At 34.8% G+C, this 23,109-nt stretch overlaps 1 protein-coding gene across 1 annotated transcript; it reads left to right on the top strand.

Moving 5' to 3' along the window:
- The first annotated feature begins 427 nt into the window (after nucleotides 1-427).
- Nucleotides 428-23,109, top strand: LOC145107249 (cysteine-rich receptor-like protein kinase 10). Its single transcript, XM_079044092.1, has 7 exons — nucleotides 428-1,356; nucleotides 20,791-20,943; nucleotides 21,081-21,208; nucleotides 21,305-21,515; nucleotides 21,647-21,884; nucleotides 22,102-22,252; nucleotides 22,575-23,109. The coding sequence occupies exons 1-7, from the start codon at nucleotides 546-548 to the stop codon at nucleotides 22,950-22,952; spliced, it is 2,070 nt and encodes a 689-aa protein (XP_078900218.1). The 5' UTR covers nucleotides 428-545; the 3' UTR covers nucleotides 22,953-23,109.

The raw sequence follows: 23,109 nt of genomic DNA, 5'->3' as shown, positions 1-23,109 counted from the left end.
TATACTTGTAACAAAGTGTGTGGGATGGGAGGTTCCATTTCCATGTGTTTAGAGTTGGCAGGATTGAAAGTGAAAGGGGAGAGATCAACTAAGCCCTACGAGTGATGTTGTAGGTATCACAAAACTCCCACCTTTTTTCTTACCTTGGACTTTGGTCCTCTTGTCCTTTTCATGGATCAACCTTTCAAGTATCCGGTCCCAAACTTCATCATCTGTCTTTGTTTGACAAAACTTTGCTTTCCTAGAATTTTGTTTAAAAAAAAATTGATGCTATAAACGCTTGTTCTAATCAAATATGGATTTAATGGAACAAATTGAAATTTGGGTATTTTAAGTTTTCCTTTTTCTAAAATGAAACAACTAAACCGAGGAAGTATAAAATTTTGTAACTCCAAAAGGAAACGTAAGGAAATTTCCATAAATGGAATGCTGTGGTGCGGAACTGTTTGAGTTTCGACTCAGTCAACAGAGATTAGTTTCGAACCTTTTATGACACAACTATTTATATCCCCTCCCCTCTCCTCCCTCCTCCACCACAACAAAACATGTTGATACTCGCCGGAAAACTCCTCTTTTCGTTCTCTTTTATTTTCATATACTTTATCACTACCATCACCTTAGCTCAACCCGATTTCATTTCCTATTTCTGCGATAGTGCTGCTAACTATACAGTAAACAGTACATACCAAAGAAATCTCGACACCACCCTCACCGTCCTCCCCACCACCAACTCCGGCTTCGGTTTCTTCAACCGTTCCACTGGAGAAGGCAACGACAGAGTTAACTCAGTCGCCCTTTGTAGAGGCGACGTCAATCCAGCTGTTTGTCGCAGCTGTCTGAATGACTCCGTTGTTAAGTTGCGAGATATCTGCCCTAATCAAAAGGAAGCAATAGGATACTACGACAACTGTTTGTTGAAGTACTCCAATGCGACAATATTGGGAAGCACTGCGATAAGGTTTTATGTGTTTTCGGCTGAGCCTAATAACGCGTCAAATATTGAAGAGTTCAATAGTGCCCTTAGACCATTAATGGATGGCCTGAGAACCAGGGCGGCTTCCGGTGGTCCGTTACTGAAGTTTGCCAGCGGAAACACGTCGGGGCCTGCTTTCACAACGATCTATGGGCTTGTGCAGTGTACACCAGACTTAACAGAGATCCAATGTAATGATTGTTTGGAGGGTGCCATTAATCGCATCGGGATTTGGTTTAATGGGAGAGTAGGGGGGAGAATTTTACTACCTATGTGTAATTTCAGGTATGATACAAGTCGGTTTTTTAATGCAACTACTCCAGCCATCCCCCCACAACCATCTTCGCCACCACAACCACAGAATTTGCCGCCACCGCCACCGGGTATGAATAGTCTTTTCATTATAAACTTCAAAGTTCAAACAAAATCAGTTGACTTTGACCTAATAAAAGCACAATGGCGAGAAATATTCAAATATTTACACACGTCTTTGTCTGCCTAATATTAAAGACTAATACGCAAAGCTTTAAAATATGCATTAAAAGTTTGTGCTGTACATTAAATCATTATATTTAATATAATCTCTAACACCTTGTAATGGACCATACAAATGCCGTGATTATGTTATTTTTTTTCTTTTCCTTTTTTTTTTAATAACATGTTACAAAAATTGCATCAAACTATATTTATTATAATTATTAAGAGAAGAAAATCCATTTACTCATTGGTCACACAATATATAACATGTTTTTATTTATTTATTTATATCACTTAGATTATCCATTTTTAATATAAATATCAAGTCATTATCCTTTTACAGAAAGGTGACATGTTAACTTGTGGACCAATTTAACATGTAAGTTTTGTTGACATTGTCCAGATGAAATGTACATGTTAAACGATTACATGCATGCCATCTCATTGTCCTCTTCATTCATGAAAGATCTTATGGACTTGATTTCAAATGATCCTGAATTTGAATCGCATATATTTATTATTTTCTATATCAAAACCATTGGTATATATATATATATATATATATATATATATATATATATATATATATATATATATATATATATATATATATATATATATGTGTGTGTGTTAGTTAATTTCTTATAAATTTTAATCAGTTTCGTTGCCTACTAAAAAGCAACTTCCACTTAGGTTTTATATATACATATAATTTGCTGCATGGATCTCTACTTTTCCTTACTTCGATCTAATTAAATGATCATACTATCAGATATGATAAGTTGTACGACAATTAATGTTGACTCCATTAGAAAAATGTACACTTATCGGGCTTGATCTTTTATGTACAACAAGTCAACAATTGTAAATAATAATATTTAAATCTCATTAAAAATACATGTAACCAAATATCAACATGTCGTTGACACATAACACATTTAACGTTGTCAAATGGATACATAATGACATAAGTGATTAAGTGGGATATTTGTTTTGTAAATACACAAGTACAAAGAGTTAGTTAACTTACCCTTTAAAAACATAATAACATACATCTTTGCTAGGACCCCAATAAGATTACTGAAATTATATTAAGATTGAAAATATTACTATCTTCTTAACAACAAAAATTATTTTTGTTAATAGTGATGACCTTAGTCCACCGTACCCAAAGTCGTTCTAAGCATATTTAAGGTTCCGCACAGGAACAAAAAAACAAACAAAAAACAACCCTTAAGCTTCACATAATTTTCTAAAATGTTATATATATTTATAACTACCAAATAATTAGAGCATTTTTATGGACTATATATATGGAATTATAGGAATGACGTGATCTTCAACACCAATACTAAGGTCAAGAGTCTGTTAGCTTTTGCTTATGATGTCAATGCTTTGACTTTTTTATGGATTAGGAGTAAAGCAAAATGGGGTAGGAATTTGATTTGGAACTTTTGGGTTGAAAACCCATTGTATTGTACCATGTAATTCCAACTTTTAGTTGTTTTAATTGAAGTTTAGCTGTTAAAATAATAATAATAATAATAATAATAATAATAATAATAATAATAATAATTTTATAACAACAAGAGGAGACCATGTTATTATTTTATATAAAAAAAGGTTTATATAGAAAATAAGTTCCAAAGTATTTAAGTTAGTTTAACAAAAAAAGAAAGATAACAAAAATAATTTATCAACGTTAAGGTTTGAATAGGGGTGTCGGTTTGGATGTATCTAATCCAATCAAATGAATCCAAATTGATTTTGGGTTTCAAACTATGGATTTAAAATTCAAACTATATTCAAATTCAATTTGATCTAAGCAAATTACAATTCGGTTGGATCTGTTTTTATAATTCAATTTTAAAAAATCGAAACATTTTAAAATCACATATAATTAGAATATTAGTGAACTTTATAACATAAAAAAACACATTATTTAGTTGTGGTTTAAAACTTATTAACAACCACTAAAAATTATATTATAGTTTAATATTTTATATATAAAAAACTTTTGAGCGAAAACGCATATTAAGATTTTTTTATTAAGTAGAACTTTTTGAATCTATCTGAAAAAATAAATTAATAAATTTAACAAAATTATAATGAATATATATTAAAAGTAAATAAATAAGAAATTGTTATTCGGTTTTTGGACTATTTGATTCTTATCTTATAAACCAAAACCAACCTGAAATCTAAAATAATAATTCAGTTTTGTTGAAAACCAATCCAAGAATCTGAATATCCGAACCAAATTGTTCAATTAGACAATTCGGTTTTATCCAAATAATTAACAACTCTAGGTTTGAACTCATACCATTTTTAGGGAGGGAAAAGAACATATCCATCCACACTAAATGAGTGTTATGCTTTTGTTCATAAATAAACTTATAAATAAACCAAATGACATCTATTTGAACAAGAAAGAAAAAAAGTAGACACTTATATTTGAACCCTACTAGATTGTGGCCCAAACCAAGCGCTTTACCAAGTAATATGGAAGATGGATTTAAACATTTTAAGAAGCATAATATATAGTATAACTAATATAAACACTAACATAAACAAATTTGGGGCCCTAAATAATTACAGGACCTTAGTTCGTCGCCCAACTTGCCCTACCTATTAGCTCGGGCCTGACCATCCCCTATCCCCAAACTACTGTTTCTTTCTTATATATTTTCAATTAGCATTGTTTTTGTTTCCCATTTATGAATGACATGATACAAGAAAACAAAAAATATCATGGTGTGAATCATGTATATGTATATGCTTATGCATATACACACATACTATATATATATATATATATATATATATATATATATATATATATATATATATATATATATATTCGAGATACAACAATCAACACTTTCTTATCCTAAGCATCAAATCAATTATTTTTGGTGATATATATATATATATATATATATATATATATATACACACACACACACACACATACATATATCATGATCATCTTGAGGAATAGAAGTCGAAGATGTAGTCGCTTGAGCTGGAGAAGCTAGAGCAGCATGAGTTGGGATATTTGGAACTAAAGTAGTATGAGTTGTAACTAAGGGAGTGAATGACACTTGATTTACCAAGATAGCTTTGATGGCAGCCAACTTTGTATTAATATGAGTGATCTTGGTGGGAAAGTTGGTAATAGAGGTGTCAGCCTTTGTGGACGAGGTTTACAAGTTTATGGTAACTGTTGTGGATAATGTAGAGATGACATCAAGAATATGGGACAATGTTATTGATGGTGTTTGCTTGAAAGTATATGGTCCCTTGAAAAAGTCTCACCCCCATTGTAAAAAGTAGAGCTTAGGGATTGGATGGAGTAACCCGTTGAAATATTTCATTAGCATGATGTGTAGCTAGTGATGGTGCAAATTCAATAAAGGGCTCTGTATTTTGACGATGAGATATAGCTTTATAGATCTGGTTGACTTTGTATTTTGGATAATTTTGGAAGTTGAATGTATATGATTTGGTAGCTTAGTAGTTTGATGATGCTTGTTGTGAGTCATCTCAAGTTGCAGTTAGGATGGGAATTATGAAGTTGACTAATAGGGATGCCTAACAATGGCATGGATTGGGGTTGATTAGGTTATATTGGTGTTGACACAACATTATCCCTAGTAAAAAGAAGAGAATTTTTGGGTCTTGATCCCAAAGATTGAATAGAAGGAGAAGATGTCCCTGAGGACTTTACAATCTGAGCAGAGGAGTGAAATTTATCCATTGCTTAAGATAAAGAATATGATTGAAAAATGATATGTTAGTTTAGGGGTAGATTTTAAGCAAATTGATTATCGACAACGTCAGATAAAACTAGTGGAACTTCTTTTTCTTCTTCAGCAGCACGATTTGACCCTTGTTGGATTGGGTCGACTTCATCGTGTGTCGGTGCTACAACATATGATCGTGTGTCGATTATCAATCTAATGTTGTATTGGTGGAGTGATTAGAGGGTCGTTGGGGGTAGGAGCATTCTAAAAGATCTTTGAGCTAATAAGCATAGGTACTATTGACGGATTAGTCATAGTAATATAGTTCATTGTTCCAAGGGTATTTTCTAGATCCAGATATAGGAACCTAGGATAGGGCACAACTGATTGCATGTTTCCATATTTTTGTACAAGTCCTACGAAACAATCAAAAATAAGTTGGGAAAAAGCAATATCTCTTCCTAGCACCATAGCAGTTAAGGATTTGCATCTCATAAGGGTTCGGTTGATCTAGGCTACCAGTTTTGTGATTGAGGCATTTGGTAATGATACCAGTGAGATATTTCCAGGAAGGATGGAAACATTGTCTCAATATAATACAATTTCCATCTCGTATGCCTTGAAATTGTACATTGTATCCCAATTGAGGAAACACTATTGTGCATACCTCATCATCACGCAAGGGATACCTATAACGCCCCCAAATTTGGTCTAGACATTTTAAGGATTTATAAATTATATAAATGATATTTATATATTGCGTACATGTTTTATGGGCAAATATTATCGGCTTATAATATTTGTATAAAATATTATTATTATAAATTTAACGAATTACATAAAATAAATGTTTAAAAATAAAAGACTATTTATGAAAAATGGTCTTGATGAAAGTTGTAGTAGTCGCGATGACAATTCAGTGGGTATAAAGAATGCCCAAATCTGACTTTGTATGAAGAAGTTGTGATTATTCGAAGTTTCACGTTCATCCCTATACGGAAAAGTGTGTCGTAAAATATGAATCGGAGATAGGTTTCTTATTAGCCTAAGTGATCTAAATGAAAGTCATAGTAATCGTAATTCCGAAAGCATGCATATAAAGAACACTTAAATCTGACTTCGTATGAGGAAGTTATGATTTTTTGAAGTTTCACGTCCAAACTGTATGTGACATAGAAATCGAAACTAAAATCGGATGATTGTTAGAAAAAACAATTTTAACCAGAGATGAATATCTCGTAAATCTTGATTTCTCCATATAAAGACAGTCGAGAACAAAGTTCCTATGAAGGAGTTATGATTTTTGCACGGATTTTAACAGTGTAATCTCTATAAAATATTAATTTAAAATAAAGTGAGAATTAGATATTGAGATCTACAGTAAATTGTAGTACTCGAAATTACCTACGCGTGGATATAAAAAATGTCGAAAATAGAGCTCATATGAGTGAGATATGATTTTTCAAAAATCGTGAAAATACATGTGTATGGTAACATGGCGGCCCAAGAGCGCGCCACGTGGAGAAACTGAGGTTGGATCTTCTAACCAACCAATTAATTTAGCCCAATGACTGACATACACATGGCACCTCAAAAGGATAGAGACGTCGTTTGGGTGCGGTGCGCCCTAACAAAGCGCGGCGCACTTCATGCCTATAAAAGTGCTCGAAAATTTCTCATTTTTCACACAATTTCCTCTCTAAACTCTCTCAAATTCTTGCAACCTGAGGCCCAACCTTAGGAGTTTTTAAGTATTAGTAGCGAAGCTCTTGAACATCAGAAGGCCCGATGAAAAGAAGTATTTGGAGTTGAAGTTCTGCCTACGAACTTTTCAGACTTTTCGCTAGAAACTCTATAAGTTAAGCTACACTTATTATGCTTTAAGTGTATCTTATATTTATATTCATATTCGTTATTAGGGGTGTGTGTGGTGCAGTTTGGTGCGGTTTAGAGTCAAAACCACAAACTGCATCGAATGTGTGGTTTGAGATTTTCAGAAATCGCAGACCACACCGTGAATGTTCTAAACCGCATTGTGTGGTGCGGTACGGTTTGATGTGGTGCGGCCGGTTTTGATGCGGTTTGATAATAATCTTTTAATATTCTCTGATTTACTTTTAGATACATTAGACTATATGTGTTAAGTTCTTAAAATGTAAATTATGTTCTTAAAATACGGTTTGATAATTATTTCCCTTTAGATTTAGTTCCTTTTGGATATTTTCCTTTTGTGAATATCAACAAATAGCTACTATCTAAATTTTGACATTTACATATCTAGATAGTATTAAGAAAATTTAGTAATTATGTGTTTTTTATTAAGGAGTTCCACAAACATATGTATAATACATATAATTCTTAGACAATGATAGGTTTTTGATATTTTGATCATTAATATATATATATATATATATATATATATATATATATATAATATTGACTATGTGGTGCTGTGCGGTTTGAATTGCGATTTTGTAACTAAAAACCACAAATGTTCTTAACCGCATTATGCGGTGTGGTGTGGTATGGTGCAGGCGGTTTATGTGGTTTGTGCGATTTTATGCACACCCTTAGTCATTATTATGAATTTAAGAATAAGATTTATTAGTGATTCCAAGTCATAATAGTGATTGATCTACTTACGGGAGTGATGTCTAGGCTAGATCTAGTGAGGTGTTTAAAGTGGAGTTTCCAAGCAGTATATGTTATATATATACCAAACGATCCTACCTCCGATATGATCTTACCTGGTTGCTCCTTATTTGATAGAGCTTGAAGTATTTTTTTGGGTTTACTGAAGCATACAAAAATAATTTGTAAAGCTTATAAATACGAACGTATATTGAAGTATAGTACTATTCGTATTTAGGATGTTAAGGGATAGTTGAAGTATTAGCCGAGGAGCTTGCTTTCCCGTGGACTTTCCACCTCAATCAGGTGAGTGCATAGTTACTTTCATAAACATGATTTTAATACAAGTATTTATTAAAAGTATTCAATATCTATTAAAACTTTATATGTGAATTATATGCTTATTGACTGGAACATGTGTTAGATGTTTATTGGATGGTATATTTTGTTCAAACCAAATATGGTTCTATATTTGTTAATATGTATATATGATATTTTTACATGATAATAATAATAAAAGTATTATTACTGAGAAGATAAATGTATATTAGTACCTTATACTCTGTATTAAATGAATACACTAAATTAGGATATTGTTGCCTAAATAGAGTTGGTATTGGAAGATGATGGCAGAGATTGTAGTCTAGTCTGATTTCTAAACTAAGTCGTACAAAGGATGTTTAGATCCAATTAATTTGGGTAACAGTGTAGTCATACTCTATATTGGGATGTTGTTGTGAATACTATATTAATGATGAATAGTGAGCTAGTCTAGTTGAAAAATAAGGTTTGCCTAAACACATGTAGTTCGAGTTAAGCTGAAAGAGTGTTAGTTATACCATGTATTGTAAAGATATTACATAGATAGGAAAATTTGTGATGGAGGATGATTACGGATATTATAATCTGGTCTAGTTATAGACTAAGACCCAAAAGAAATGTTTAGTTCAATTCAGTTTGAAGATGGGGTTGTATCAGATTAAGGATGTGTGTGACATGGGAATGGAGAGTATAAATTTTTTCTGTGATATTGATGTTTGGTGGGGTACATTTTATGTACATGATTACCATATTAGTATTCCCCATCCTTTTCTTTTTAGACAACCGGAAAGGGTGAGTCTGTAACAGACCATCAGCAAGTATGTCATCCAGACAGCTGGAAAGGGTGAGTCTGCACCAGACCATTAGCAGGCATGTTTGAGTCATTTGCCAGAGTAAGATGATGTCCACTTGATATGGAATATTAGTCGGTAATTATTCTCGTAGATGTTAATGAACTGTGCATTCATTTGATGTACTCCATCCTCTCATTGTTGCCTTTATTGACTTACGCATACTGCCAAGGAATCCCCGAAGCAGTATAGTTAACTCATTGTCTACAGCGGTCCCTCAGGATAGATCTCATCAAGATCATTGCATAGGATCGGTATGTGAGGATTGATGGGATGGGATAAACTGTTATATAGATATGAGATATATCTGTATTGTTGATGATTGTTGGTTTTGCAGGTCTGAGATATATGATTTATTATCACTAAAACATTGTGGGATTGAAAACCCTATGCAACTCACCAGGTTTGCCAACCTGAACCACTCAATTTATATGCATCGCATGTAGCGGTGATAAGACTGCTAAAGACTTGAAGAGGATACTGAGTGACTGAAGAGAACGTCTACAATAGTGTTCAGCATCGTTAGGTCTTTACGCTGTTACATATGTTGTGCATCGATTATGAATTCCTTAGAGTTTTTATTATTTTGATACAATCATTTGTACTCAACATGTTTTAATGTACTGGTATTTTCCGCAAATAAATATGATATGGATTTTAAAAGCGTAAAGAACAAAATTTGGTTCTAGAAAATAGGGGATGTCACAATACCACTCTTCTTGAACTAGTATTATAGAGCATTGTGAAGAATGATGTCCTTGATACTTACTTGGAGTTCCCTTTTGGAGACAATACTAATCAGATATTGAGATTCCTCAACATACATAGAGGTGTACAAAAAGTCACATATAACAGCAGAGAAGAGTGAAGTCAGTAGGCTAGAGAGAGAAGTCGCTAAAGGTTACGACTTCAAAAGTTATACAAAGGGTTCATACCCTTGGTTCTTGAAAGTATTTGGAATGTTGAAGTTGGCAGTAACATTTCATGCTTGGATGGTGATCGGAAGAATCAAAGCATTTGGAGAAGAAATCATAACGTTAGTGGGAACGAAAGAGAACAATGGATCCATTTGAGAGAGAGATTTAGGGTTCCAACAAGTTCTTTGGAGCAAGATGAGAGTGTAGGGTTTTTTTAAAGCGTACGGGTTTTGAGAAATTTTTAGAATGGGTATTTAAAGGAGAGGATGGGAAATGCTCTTTAGAATAAAGGCATCCTATAAAACTCGCAGTGAGTTGACATAATATCGTAATGATTCTATTAAAATTATCATTGTATACACTCCTTTTGAAAACTAACCATTTTTTGACTAATCGATGTAGTACCAATCCCCAGTGTGCGCACGCACCGTAATACACATCGTAGCAATGACGCTTAATGTCGACGTAGAACCAGAACGTGAGCTTCTCATCGGTAGCTGACGTTGTAGTTGATGTGTATTTATATATATAATTATTATCAGGTTTTAAATTTATAAATCCTAATCTATCGTGGCTAAACTATTACACATTATAGGTAGCGGACCTGGTAGTATATTGGTATATTTTTGGTAAAACGAGGTGTAGATCTCAAGGAGAATGGGATTCAATTCAAATAAATTCAAGTTCTAATTAAACTATAAAGAATAGAGTAAAAGAGGGGTTTTATCCAAACTTAATTAAACTCAACAAAACAAACACAAAAACTAGAGAATAGTTTTAGAGATAAATATGGTTTCACATAGAATTCGATTTCGCCTTCAGATATGTGATATGTTTTATACAAACAATCCTATGTGTGCATGCAACCCTAATTGGATCTATGTTTTCACTATAAGACATACAACTATATGAACACAAAATAAACCCTGGCATGCTTCTATTATTTTCGAAAATCATATAGAAGTGTAGTAGACATACCTTTGTTGTTATATTGCAATAACAACTAGTTTCCTTGATCTCTTGAACTCTTGAAAGCAAGCACCACAATTGTAGTGCCTCTAATGGCTCAAAAACACCTTGAAGCAAGAAGGCAATTAAAAGAGAGAAGGAAAGGATGCTAATTTCGGCCCTAGGGTTTCCCTTGGAATCAAGTGGCCTAAAATTGAAGCATAGGCATCTATTTATACTGTAGGGTGCTAGGGTTTCAGTCTAAACCCTAATGGATAGCTTAGCCACCAAGCAGCCCAAGGAACCTTCTGGAATGAGGCCCTTGGACGAAAATATGATGATCCCTCATCATAATTTCGTTCCCCCTTAGTCCATTAGGTTTCCCAGCCCAAAACTCAACTATCACACATTTGACAGTTTATACCCCTTTAATTTAATTAATCTCTTTTAGTCACCAAATTAATTCCTAATTAATTTATGACTAATACTAATTAAATAAATATGATTTCTCCTTTAATATATTATTCTTATAATATATTAATAAACCATAATATCTTCTCTCTCATATCAAATTACCTTGTCAAGTTGCTTTGGTGAAGGCAACCCAAAAGGACCATGCACACCCGGGTCAAGTACATACCAAATATAGTTACGGACTTAGACACTAATCCAACAGTCTCCCACTTGGATAAGTCTAGTAACTACATCTCACATATGACTTCCGTATCCGATTAGCAATCGTAGCTTTCAATAGCCGCTGTCAACTCTGACCAATAATCTGTCCTTCAGATAAGGGATCGTATAATCCTCTGTTCTAGATATCATGCTAATAATACTTATTGTTTAGCATTTTATTTCTTGATCTCTGATTTGTTCGACATAGAACTCAATTGAACACATCAACTTCATCCTGACCGGGCCCGGCACATAAGTCAAACCAAATCATCAAGTGGCCAAGATATCGCTTTTATTCTCATAGAATAAAAGGAACAAAAAAACGTCGACTAATATGCCTTTATCATTTACTAGTTAAACCACACACAATAATGCGTTTTATAACATCAAGTTACTGATGCGTTTTCGCATTATCAATGTATAATCAACTAGCAAACAATAACCATATCTCTAGGTTTAAAGATTATATGATATTATCATCTTGCGATCACTTGTGATAACATTCATGAAGTGATACCAGCAAGTGTGGGTCTATTCCAATGCTCAATACAAATCTCATAAGCACTCATAAACTTTGCAGCAAACCTTTGCTATGTCTAAAACTTTTCAGACAATCTACAAACAAATTTATGACAATCTTCCTTCATATCTACTTCCAACATATGAACGATTGTGGACTGTTCGAATAATCTTATTATTCAGGAAGTCAAAACATGCAAAATTGAAACAATAGATAAATAATCAACACAGGATAGAAGCTTTCTTATAAATAACACACCTTTATTTAATCATCAAATGTTGAATACATGATCATCCATTACAAGTTTCCTACCTATCTAATCTAAACTAATATCGTCCTTCAGCCCTACGCTCCTAGCGTGCTGCAAATGCTTAACCCTACTCAGTCCCTTCGTGAGGGGATCTGCTGGGTTATCTTCTGACGATACCCTCTTCACAACGAGGAGTCCCTCTTCTACTCGATGTCTAATAAAATGGTATTTCCTGTCGATATGACGAGATCTGCCATGATCCCTTGGTTCCTTGGTTAAGGCAACCGCTCCTTCATTATCACAGAAAATTTCAATGGGCTCTTTTATGGATGGCACAACTCCAAGGTCTCCAATGAAGTTCTTCAACCATATAGCCTCCTTTGACGCCTCGCTCGCCGCAATGTACTCTGATTCGCACGTTGAATCAGCTACGGTTTCTTGCTTGGAACTTTTCCAAGTCACTGCTCCTCCATTCAGGGTAAAGACCCAGCCCGACTGCGATCGGTAATTATCCCGATCTGTCTGGAAACTAGCGTCACTGTACCCTCGCACCCTTAAGTCATCACTCCCACCCAGGACTAGAAACCATTCCTTAGTCCTTCGTAGGTACTTAAGAATATTCTTGACAGCAATCCAATGTGCCCTACCAGGATTCCCTTGATATCTGCTGACCATGCTCAAAGCGAAAGCCACATCAGGGCGAGTACAGGTCATAGCGTACATAATTGAGCCAACTGCGGAAGCGTAAGGTACTCGGCTCATATCAGCTATTTCTGCCTCTGTACTCGGGCTCTGAGTCTTACTCAGTTTGGTATTGCATTGGATTGGTAACTCTCCTTTCTTGGAATTTTCCATACTAAAACGTTTTAGTACCCTTTCCAAGTATGTATCCTAACTGAGTCCTATCAGTCTCTTACTTCTGTCTCTCACTATCCTTATTCCCAGAATATACGCAGCCTCTCCGAGGTCCTTCATAGCAAAACACTTCCCAAGCCAGGACTTGACCTCTTGCAATGTTGGGATGTCGTTTCCTATGAGTAGTATGTCATCGACATACAATACGAGGAAGCTCACTATACTCCCACTGGCCTTGACATATACACATGACTCATATTCATTTCGCAGTAAGCCAAACTCTTTGACCTTCTCGTCAAAACAAAGATTCCATCTGCGAGACGCTTGCTTTAATCCATAAATGGATTTCTCAAGCTTGCACACTCTATTTGGATGCTTTGCATCGACAAAACCCTCTGGCTGATTCATGTAAACATCCTCAGCCAACTTCCCATTTAGGAAAGCGGTTTTTACGTCCATCTGCCAAATTTCATAATCATGAAACGCAGCTATCGCAAGCATTACCCTAATAGACTTTATTTTCGCAACTGGTGAGAAGGTCTCATCATAGTCAACTCCAGGAGTTTGCGTAAAGCCCTTTGCGACCAATCGCGCTTTATAAGTGTGCACTTTCCCATCCATGTCTGTCTTCTCCTTGAAGATCCACTTGCACCCGACCGTCTTACGACCTGGCACATTGTCAACCAAATTCCAAACTTGGTTGTCATACATGGACTGAATCTCGCTATCCATTGCCTCTTTCCATTTAACAGACTCTGGGCCTGCCATGGCTTCCTTGTAGCTGTTAGGTTCGTCCAGATTTACTAGTGTACTATCACTAATAAACGTATCCCCGTCAGTAGTAATATGGAAACCATAAAACTGGGGTGGAACAACAACTCTACTTGAACGTCTAAGAGGTAAGGACTGGTCAATAGGTTCAACAGGAGTTTCCTCCTCAGGTTGCATGCCAGTGTCAGAGGTTCCTTCTTCTCCTGACTCTTGAAGCTCTTCAAGGTCAGTCTGACTCCCACTGTCTCCTTGGCTTATGAGTTCTCTTTCTCTGAAAACCCCTCTCCTAGCAACAAAGACAACATTGTCATTTGGTCTATAGAAGAGATAACCAAAAGACTTCTGTGGATAGCCGATGAAATAACACTTCTCACTACGAGGTTCTAGCTTGTCGTGAGTCTCTCGTCTTACGAAAGCTTCACAACCCCAAACCTTGATATGTGCTAACGAGGGAGCTTTCCCTGTCCACATCTCGTGAGGCGTTTTGGTAACCTTCTTGGTGGGAACTAAGTTAAGGATATGGGCGGCAGTTTCCAAGGCATACCCCCAGAATGAGATTGGTAACGAAGCATGACTCATCATAGAGCGAACCATGTCCAACAAGGTTCGATTACGTCTCTCAGCCACACCATTCAATTGTGGCGTTCTAGGAGGCGTCAATTGTGAAACTATTCCACACTCTTTCAGATAGTCGTGAAACTCAAGACTTAGGTACTCTCCCCCTCGATCAGATCGAAGCATCTTGATTTTCCTGCCCAACTGATTCTCCACTTCATTCTTGAACTCTTTGAACTTTTCAAAAGTTTCTGACTTTTGCTTGATTAAGTAGATATATCCATATCTGCTATAATCGTCTGTAAAAGTCACGTAGAAGCGACAAGCGTCCCTTGTGGTGGATCTAAAGGGTCCACATACATCTGTGTGTATGAGATCCAATACACCCTCACCCCTTTCACATGTGCCAGTAAAGGGTGACTTGGTCATCTTCCCAAGTAAACAAGACTCACACACGTCATCGTCCCTAAGGTCGAAAGACTCCAAGACTCCATCCTTTTGGAGTTGGGCTATGCGTTTCTTGTTCACATGGCCAAGGCGACAATGCCACAAGCATGCTTTGTCCAAACTTGTGGACGAATCAATATTCAAAACATCATTTCCTAAATTATCAATAATTAACACAGATTCATAAATCCCATTACAAGGTAATGCATTGAAATAAAAGACACCATTCAAATAAGCATTAATAGAACCATTACTATTATCAAATGAATATCTGAAACCTTGTCTAAACAAACCATGAAAAGAAATGATGTTTCTTGCCATATCTGGCGAATAGCAACAATTATTTAAATCTAGCCCTAACCCATTACTCAACACTAAGGAATAAACTCCGATCTTGGTTACTGGTGAAGACTTCTTGTTTCCCATGATCAAGCTTATCCTTCCATGCTCCACTTCCCTACTTCTTTTTAGGCCCTGCATATCAGAACAAATGTGGTAACCACACCCTGTATCAAGAACCCATGAAGTAGCAAATGATGAGTTATTAGATTTAATTAAATACATACCTGCGAAGGTGGGTTTTATCTTCCCATCCTTAATATCTTGCAGATATTTAGGGCAGCTTCGTTTCCAGTGGCCCTTCTGGTGGCAATAGAAGCACTCTGCTTCCTTGGGGTCAGAAGAGGGCTTAACAGAACCTGCTTTGGTCCCACTAGAAGAAGAACCATCTTGGGTCTTACCCTTATGGTGGCTCTTGTAAGGAGCCTTCCTCTTCTTTCCCTTTCCTTGGCCAATTGCCAACACAGGAGCAGCTACAGTAGAGGATGATGCAACAGATTTGTCCTTGAGGTTGCTCTCAGCTGTCCTCAGGAGCCCTTGAAGCTTACTTAGGGTGACCTCTTCCTTATTCATGTGGTAGGTCATTCTGAACTGGCTGTAGCAGGAAGGCAAGGAGTGGAGGATGATGTCGATAGCCAAATCCTCATCAAACTTAACATTAAGTTTGAGAAGACGATCAACATATCTTTGCATTCTTTGCAAATGAGCAGTTAGGGATTCTCCACTCCCCATCTTAGCGGTGATCATGTTGGTGATGATCTCATAGCGCTCTTGCCTCGCGCTCTGGTGGTACCTGTCCAGCAAATCTTGATGCATCTCATATGGATACATGTCCTCATAGGACTTTTGGAGTTCGAGGTTCATGGTGGCCAACATGATGCAATGAACTTTCGTTGCATCACGCTCGTGGGCCTCAAAGGCGGCCATCTCTTCAGGAGTAGCTTCTTCTGGGTTGATCCTTTCAAGCTTCTCGTCTAGGACATATTCTTTGTCCTCATAACGAGTTATCATGCGAATGTATCTCATCCACTCGTTGAAGTTCGAGCCATCAAATGTCACTTTTTGACACAGGTTCATCAACGAGAATGACCCAGAAGTGTTGTTGTTTGCGTTTGCGTTTGACATCTGAAATAGAAAGGAACAAAGTTTGATTAGAATGAATCCCTAATTAAACACCCACATGAGAAATTAGGGCTAGGATCCAACAACATTATTTACAACTTAGAAAAGGGATGCCGTAATCTAAAAGTAAATAATTTGAAGGTAAGTGAATGACGATTCACTAATTTTCACCATGAAAAACGAAAGAGGTGAAGTTTTAAATGTATTTGAAAATTCCTAGATTTCTTTTGAGATTCATTGAACATTTCAATGGCATGTTTAAATCTCGATATGCACTTCAAATTTGCGACTGGGATGCCGAGGATCGCAAACAAGTTTGTGAATAACCATGCGAATCATCATGGTGCACTCAATGTCTTCATCACCTAATCAATGTGCTGGTTAGCCACGCACGCTCCATTGATCTATGATAAGACATCGAGCCACCCTTTGTCACCAATATCAATCCCAAATTAGTGTGCTGGTTAACCACGCACGCTCCACTAACGTTTGACAGGGGTACAAAGTGTAATTCCATGGAATAGCATCATTTTCACATTTTACCCTAAAGTAACTAAGAGTGGGAATTTGTAAAACAATGTAGTTACTTTAATATTTCCATTATACTTATAATGAGGAATTAAGTGCCCTATCCTATCCGTTCGGCTAACGACCCTCCACCAGTCAAGCAAGCGGTAGATGTGAGTGTACATCCATTAAGCGCCATTTTATAGGCAGCAACCTTATACCCACCTGATAGACTGGCTTCGTGAATGAGGCCTACTAGTGATAAGACTAGCTTATTCTTATACATATATATAATAATTAATCTTATAATATCATAATTGTATAAGGGTGTATTTTAAAACATTTTAAAATACTAGTGTCTTTGTTGCATTTAAAATTTTCGAAAATTAGACAATTTAATTTAAAATTTTAAACACCAAAAATCTTTGATTTAATAATTATCAAAATTAAACAATTAATTTAAATTATTAAATCATGAAGGATTATCATAAAATTAAACAATTAATTTATCCTAATCCTTTTTATCCCCTAGATTTCGAAATTTATGGAAAGGATAATTCAAGATCTTCAATTATCTAGTTTAAACAATTAAGTTGATAATCACAAAGATGGCATTATCCAAATCCCTAAAATTTTGGGATCTTGTCTTGGGGGGCAAGGGATTTTCGAAATCCCTAGGGTTTCATAACCCTAATTTCGAAATTTGGAGGCTAGGCAAAAAGGGTTTAAGAACCCTACAAAAAATCGCCAACTAGGGTTTCTTAACCCTATTTTCGAAAAACACCAAGCCTTAGGGTTTACTTGCCATAAACCCTAATTTGTCAAATTCATAATATGTATCAAATCAAATTGAAAACAAAAACCAAAGGCTCTGATACCACTGATATGTTTTATACAAACAATCCTATGTGTGCATGCAACCCTAATTGGATCTATGTTTTCACTATAAGACATACAACTATATGAACACAAAATAAAACCTGGCATGCTTCTATTATTTTCGAAAATCATATAGAAGTGTAGTAGACATACCTTTGTTGTTATATTGCAATAACAACTAGTTTCCTTGATCTCTTGAACTCTTGAAAGCAAGCACCACAATTATAGTGCCTCTAATGGCTCACAAACACCTTGAAGCAAGAAGGCAATTAAGAGAGAGAAGGGAAGGATGCTAATTTCGGCCCTAGGGTTTCCCTTGGAATCAAGTGGCCTAAAATTGAAGCATAGGCATCTATTTATACTGTAGGGTGCTAGGGTTTCAGTCTAAACCCTAATGGATAGCTTAGCCACCAAGCAGCCCAAGGAACCTTCTGGAATGAGGCCCTTGGACGAAAATATGATGATCCCTCATCATAATTTCGTTCCCCCTTAGTCCATTAGGTTTCCCAGCCCAAAACTCAACTATCACACATTTGACAGTTTATACCCCTTTAATTTAATTAATCTCTTTTAGTCACCAAATTAATTCCTAATTAATTTATGACTAATACTAATTAAATAAATATGATTTCTCCTTTAATATATTATTCTTATAATATATTAATAAACCATAATATCTTCTCTCTCATATCAAATTACCTTGTCAAGTTGCTTTGGTGAAGGCAACCCAAAAGGACCATGCACACTCGGGTCAAGTACATACCAAATATAGTTACGGACTTAGACACTAATCCAACAATATGGTGGGTTCCAATTGTCTGTAGTGAATACTAGTTATTATTTACCGATTTCTAAAGTATTAGTTATATTGATCAGATTAACTAAATTGTATAATTATAAAGACAATTAATACAAGGATCATGCAATTAACTATCTAAGCAATTATAATTAATTTCGTATAATGAGAGATTTAATCTAGGAATTAACTTCAATGATCATGAAAGTCAATTATTATCATAAGTGATTCACAAATGCTCTCTTACACATTTAAGTTTATGATTTTATCACCTAACTCTAGGTTTTGGTCAAACACTAGTTCTACCAGTTTATTGTTCATAAACTAATTAATATTCAAGTTAATACAATCTGATTGGTTGTCTAAATCATATATATAACTCAGCAATAGATAATAAAAATGAAAACTTTAACACATAAGGTATTTGATCAAACAATCATAATATATTAAATAAAACCAAATATTCGAACAATGGAATCACACCAAGTCATTAGGTTACATCTAAACTAGTGAATACACTATGGTTTTACCATATAATCAACAAACTAGAAAAGAAAAACATCACTAAATGATTACTAGACACGATCATCAAGCGAATTGAAGATAAATCATGATGCTTCTAGCTGGATATTTTTCAGTCCTTACTCCTAGCGCTTTTCCCACTTTGAAATTGAACCAAAATGGTTTTTAGACATTTGGAATACCTTCTAACCTCTTGGGAGAAATTCCCAATGGTTGCACACCGAAGTAGGTTTGTAAATTCTCATATTTATAAAAAATAAAAATTACAACGCTAGGTTTTAAATATCGCGCCGCTATGCATGATTGACCCTATGGTTCTTGAATCGTTATGCCTCTTCACGGTGACATATTTAGTCTTTGCGTTGCTAATTTCATATTTTATGGTAAGTTTGAATTTGATCCACATCAGCTCCATTCTTGTCCCAAACTTTTCCTTTTTCTTCTCAGCTCCAATTAAACTATAATTATCCAATTTTAAGCCTATTAAATATCAGTTATCTTAAAATACAACATTCTAGAATAATTTATTAAGATAAATACCCAAAATATATGATTAATTTAGGAAATATCAGTAGTCTTCAATTGTATGGTATTAGCATCAACCTCAACATTGTAGTTTTTTTAGGAGGGTTGGCTAAAAGAAAAAATGATCGTTGCACCCTTGCCTTTTGAGTAAACTTGTAGCTCAAGAGTTACCTTAACCCTGATGTATGTCTTCGAGTAATGCACTGAGGCCATCAGCAGCAATGTTAAATACTTAAATCATCAAATCTTAGATTTTGACTCAACATCAATCAATCTCCAATTAGTGTTTGACTAATTCTGCATATTGTGTAGTAAGTTTGTGTTGCTTTTCGCCTATTTTTATAATATTTGAATCAGTTTCTACCTCATTTCTTCATTTTTCACATCAACCATTGTGGATATCCTATTCACTTGAAGCACACATCATAGTTTTAACCAATTATATCATCGGATGTGTAGTAGTTCACTTTTTCCCATTACATGGTTGACTTCCTTATATGGATGTCTTTGGCCCAAGTTGTAATCTTTATCTAAAACAGTAATATGGGTGTATTCTTGGAATGATCTTGGCTCAATGTTCATTAGTTCTTGGTACCACAAAAATGTTCTTTTATGTTCATGATTACAACCAAGTGATAGTGTTAGTTAGTTCTATGTGAAAATATCCTTTTATGTTCATTATTACAACCAAGTGGTACGAATGATCCTAGACTTGTATCATCGCCAAGATATGGATCTTGATAGTCCTAAATCTACCATCAATACCTATAAAGAATTCATACAAACCCTATTTCTGTTTCTTCTCTGTTAATAGTCTTTCTAACTGCACACATACAGTTTCCACAACTACATCATGGTGATAGCAAGATAATTTGTATGTCATCGTGGTGAAAAGAGCTAGTTTCCATATATATATTCTTATTTCTTCCATGCTTTAACCTGTTTTGTATTGATAATGTATAGTTAGCTTTTCCTTTTATAAATCATTACGGATGTTTTTAGAAAAAAAGAGTTTTCATATATTCAATCATAAACTTCTTACTTATTTCGGACTATTAAAATCAACTTGATTACTTTTAGTAAAGTTTCAGTTATTACGTTTTATTTATATGTTTCGAACTTTCGAGCACAACTACCGTTTGGTGACACATTCTATTTTGCAGGGAAAAAGAAGGACACGACACGCACTCTCATAATAATTGTTCTTGTAACAGTCGGCACTGCTATAATAATTGCTTCCATATGTATCTTCGTAAGATTAAAGAGAAAGAAAAAGAAAATGATATTGCCACGTCCGCCCCCTGAAAATAGTGAGAGTATGTTCCAATTTCACATCTTAAAACTTATTGCAACAAAAATAATATACCCCTTGTTTAAGATGTTATAGTAATAACTACAACCTTAACTTGTTGAAACTAATCCTATCTCAACTTTTTGTTCCTCTAAATACTAGTTGAAACTATGGATATTGGCATCGCTGATCATGCATTGCAGTACAGCTTTACCATAGTGAGAACAGCAACCAATGACTTCTCTGAAGAGAATAAGCTTGGACGAGGTGGATTTGGTGTAGTCTACAAGGTATATATACCCAAAACGATCTTCTAATTATTTTTAAAAAATGAGAATGTCGATATGACTTAGAGATTGGTATATGCTATCTTTTTTGAAATTTAGGGTAAGCTTGAAGATGGACATGAAGTAGCAGTAAAGAGGCTAGGAAGGGATTCTGGACAAGGTGACGTGGAATTCAAGAATGAGGTTTTGCTAGTTGCAAAGCTTCAACATCGTAATTTGGTTAGATTGCTTGGTTTCAGCATAGAAGGAAGCGAGCGACTTCTCATTTACGAGTACTTGCCAAATGCAAGTCTTGATCAGTTTATATTTGGTAATTTTATATATATTGTTAATATAATAATAATTTTGACCAATTTTATATGAATGGGAGTTGATGTTTTATAATTTTGTTGTTGTGAATACTGTTAATAATCCCTAATTTGTGATGGCACTTATACGTAGATTCAACTAAACGTACACTTCTTGATTGGGAAAAGAGATACAAGATCATCAAAGGCATTGCCAAGGGACTTTTATACCTTCATGAAGATTCTCGTTTAAGGATAATTCATCGTGATATGAAGGCTAGTAATGTTCTGTTAGATGCAGAAATGAACCCTAAAATTGCAGATTTTGGGATGGCAAGACTGTTTAAACCTGAAGAAACTCAAGGTGACACTAGTCGAATTGTTGGAACCTAGTAAGTACACTTCCTTCATATGAAATTAATCATACCTAGTTTATAGAACTATTTGTTTTTGTTTCCACTTCAAACTCCATCAGAAAATAGGTCGCTTACGTTTTATTACTAAACATTAAGTAATAGTTGTTTTTCAAGTAATTAATGTTTATATGTGTTTGTATATGTGTATGCAAGTACTAACTCAATTATTTTCCCATTCATTCCTCTCTTGTAGCGGTTATATGGCACCTGAATATGCCATGCATGGACAATTCTCAGTGAAGTCAGATGTATTTAGTTTTGGAGTGTTAGTACTAGAAATGGTAACAGGTCAAAAAAACCAATGCTTTCGAAATGGAGATAGAGTCGAAGACCTTCTAAGCTTTGTAAGTATCCACCTTTTCATCAACTATATTACAATATATATATATATATATATATATATATATATATATATATATATACATACACACATCAATGCAGTTATATTATCTGTGAGAAATGGAAAATTAGCGGATAAATAACAAAATAATTAAAATTTAAAATCTATAATAAGTACAATTTCATTAAAAATAGAAAAAAAATACATATTTTGCATTATTTTTTGACTTCTTAGTCTTCAGAAAGGATTTATTATGTATATCTTTACTTTTAGAATTGACAAGTGGCAGAAATCATAACGTTAAGAATATTTTTGATCTATTTTAGGCATGGAAAAGTTGGCGAAATGGGACAGTAGCAGATATAATAGATCCCACATTGAAAACAGGATCAGGTTCATTACGTGACGTGATTAGAAGTACTCACATTGGGTTATTATGTGTTCAAGAAAATGTTATCGATAGGCCAACCATGGCTTCAGTTGTTCTTATGCTTAATAGCTTCTCTATCACGCTTTCCGTACCATCAGAACCTGCATTTTTCATGCGCAATACTATTGATCCTGAAATGCCGCTTCTTAATGAATTCAGTTCTTCAAATTCAGGGGAAAATGGTTTTGGAAAACTTAAAATATCAAAGTCGAAACCAAGATCATCTCAAGTTTCAGTAAATGATATTTCAATATCCGAGATCATTCCTAGATAAGTGTTTACATTGCATTTGATCTGGTTACATATATATTTCTTATTTTTTTTTATTATGATTAAGGTCACACTCTTATAATTTATTATTTTAAACTTGGATGTACTATTAATCATAAACCATAAGTTTAAATTTCATTCTTCCTACTTCTTCGTGTTAA

Source organism: Lactuca virosa, chromosome 4 (genome assembly GCF_052849685.1).
Source record: "Lactuca virosa cultivar CGN04683 chromosome 4, Lactuca_virosa_CGN04683_v6, whole genome shotgun sequence".
Classification (NCBI taxonomy): domain Eukaryota; kingdom Viridiplantae; phylum Streptophyta; class Magnoliopsida; order Asterales; family Asteraceae; genus Lactuca; species Lactuca virosa.
Note: the sequence above shows the minus strand (reverse complement) of the source record. Positions and strands in the feature narration are given on the sequence as shown.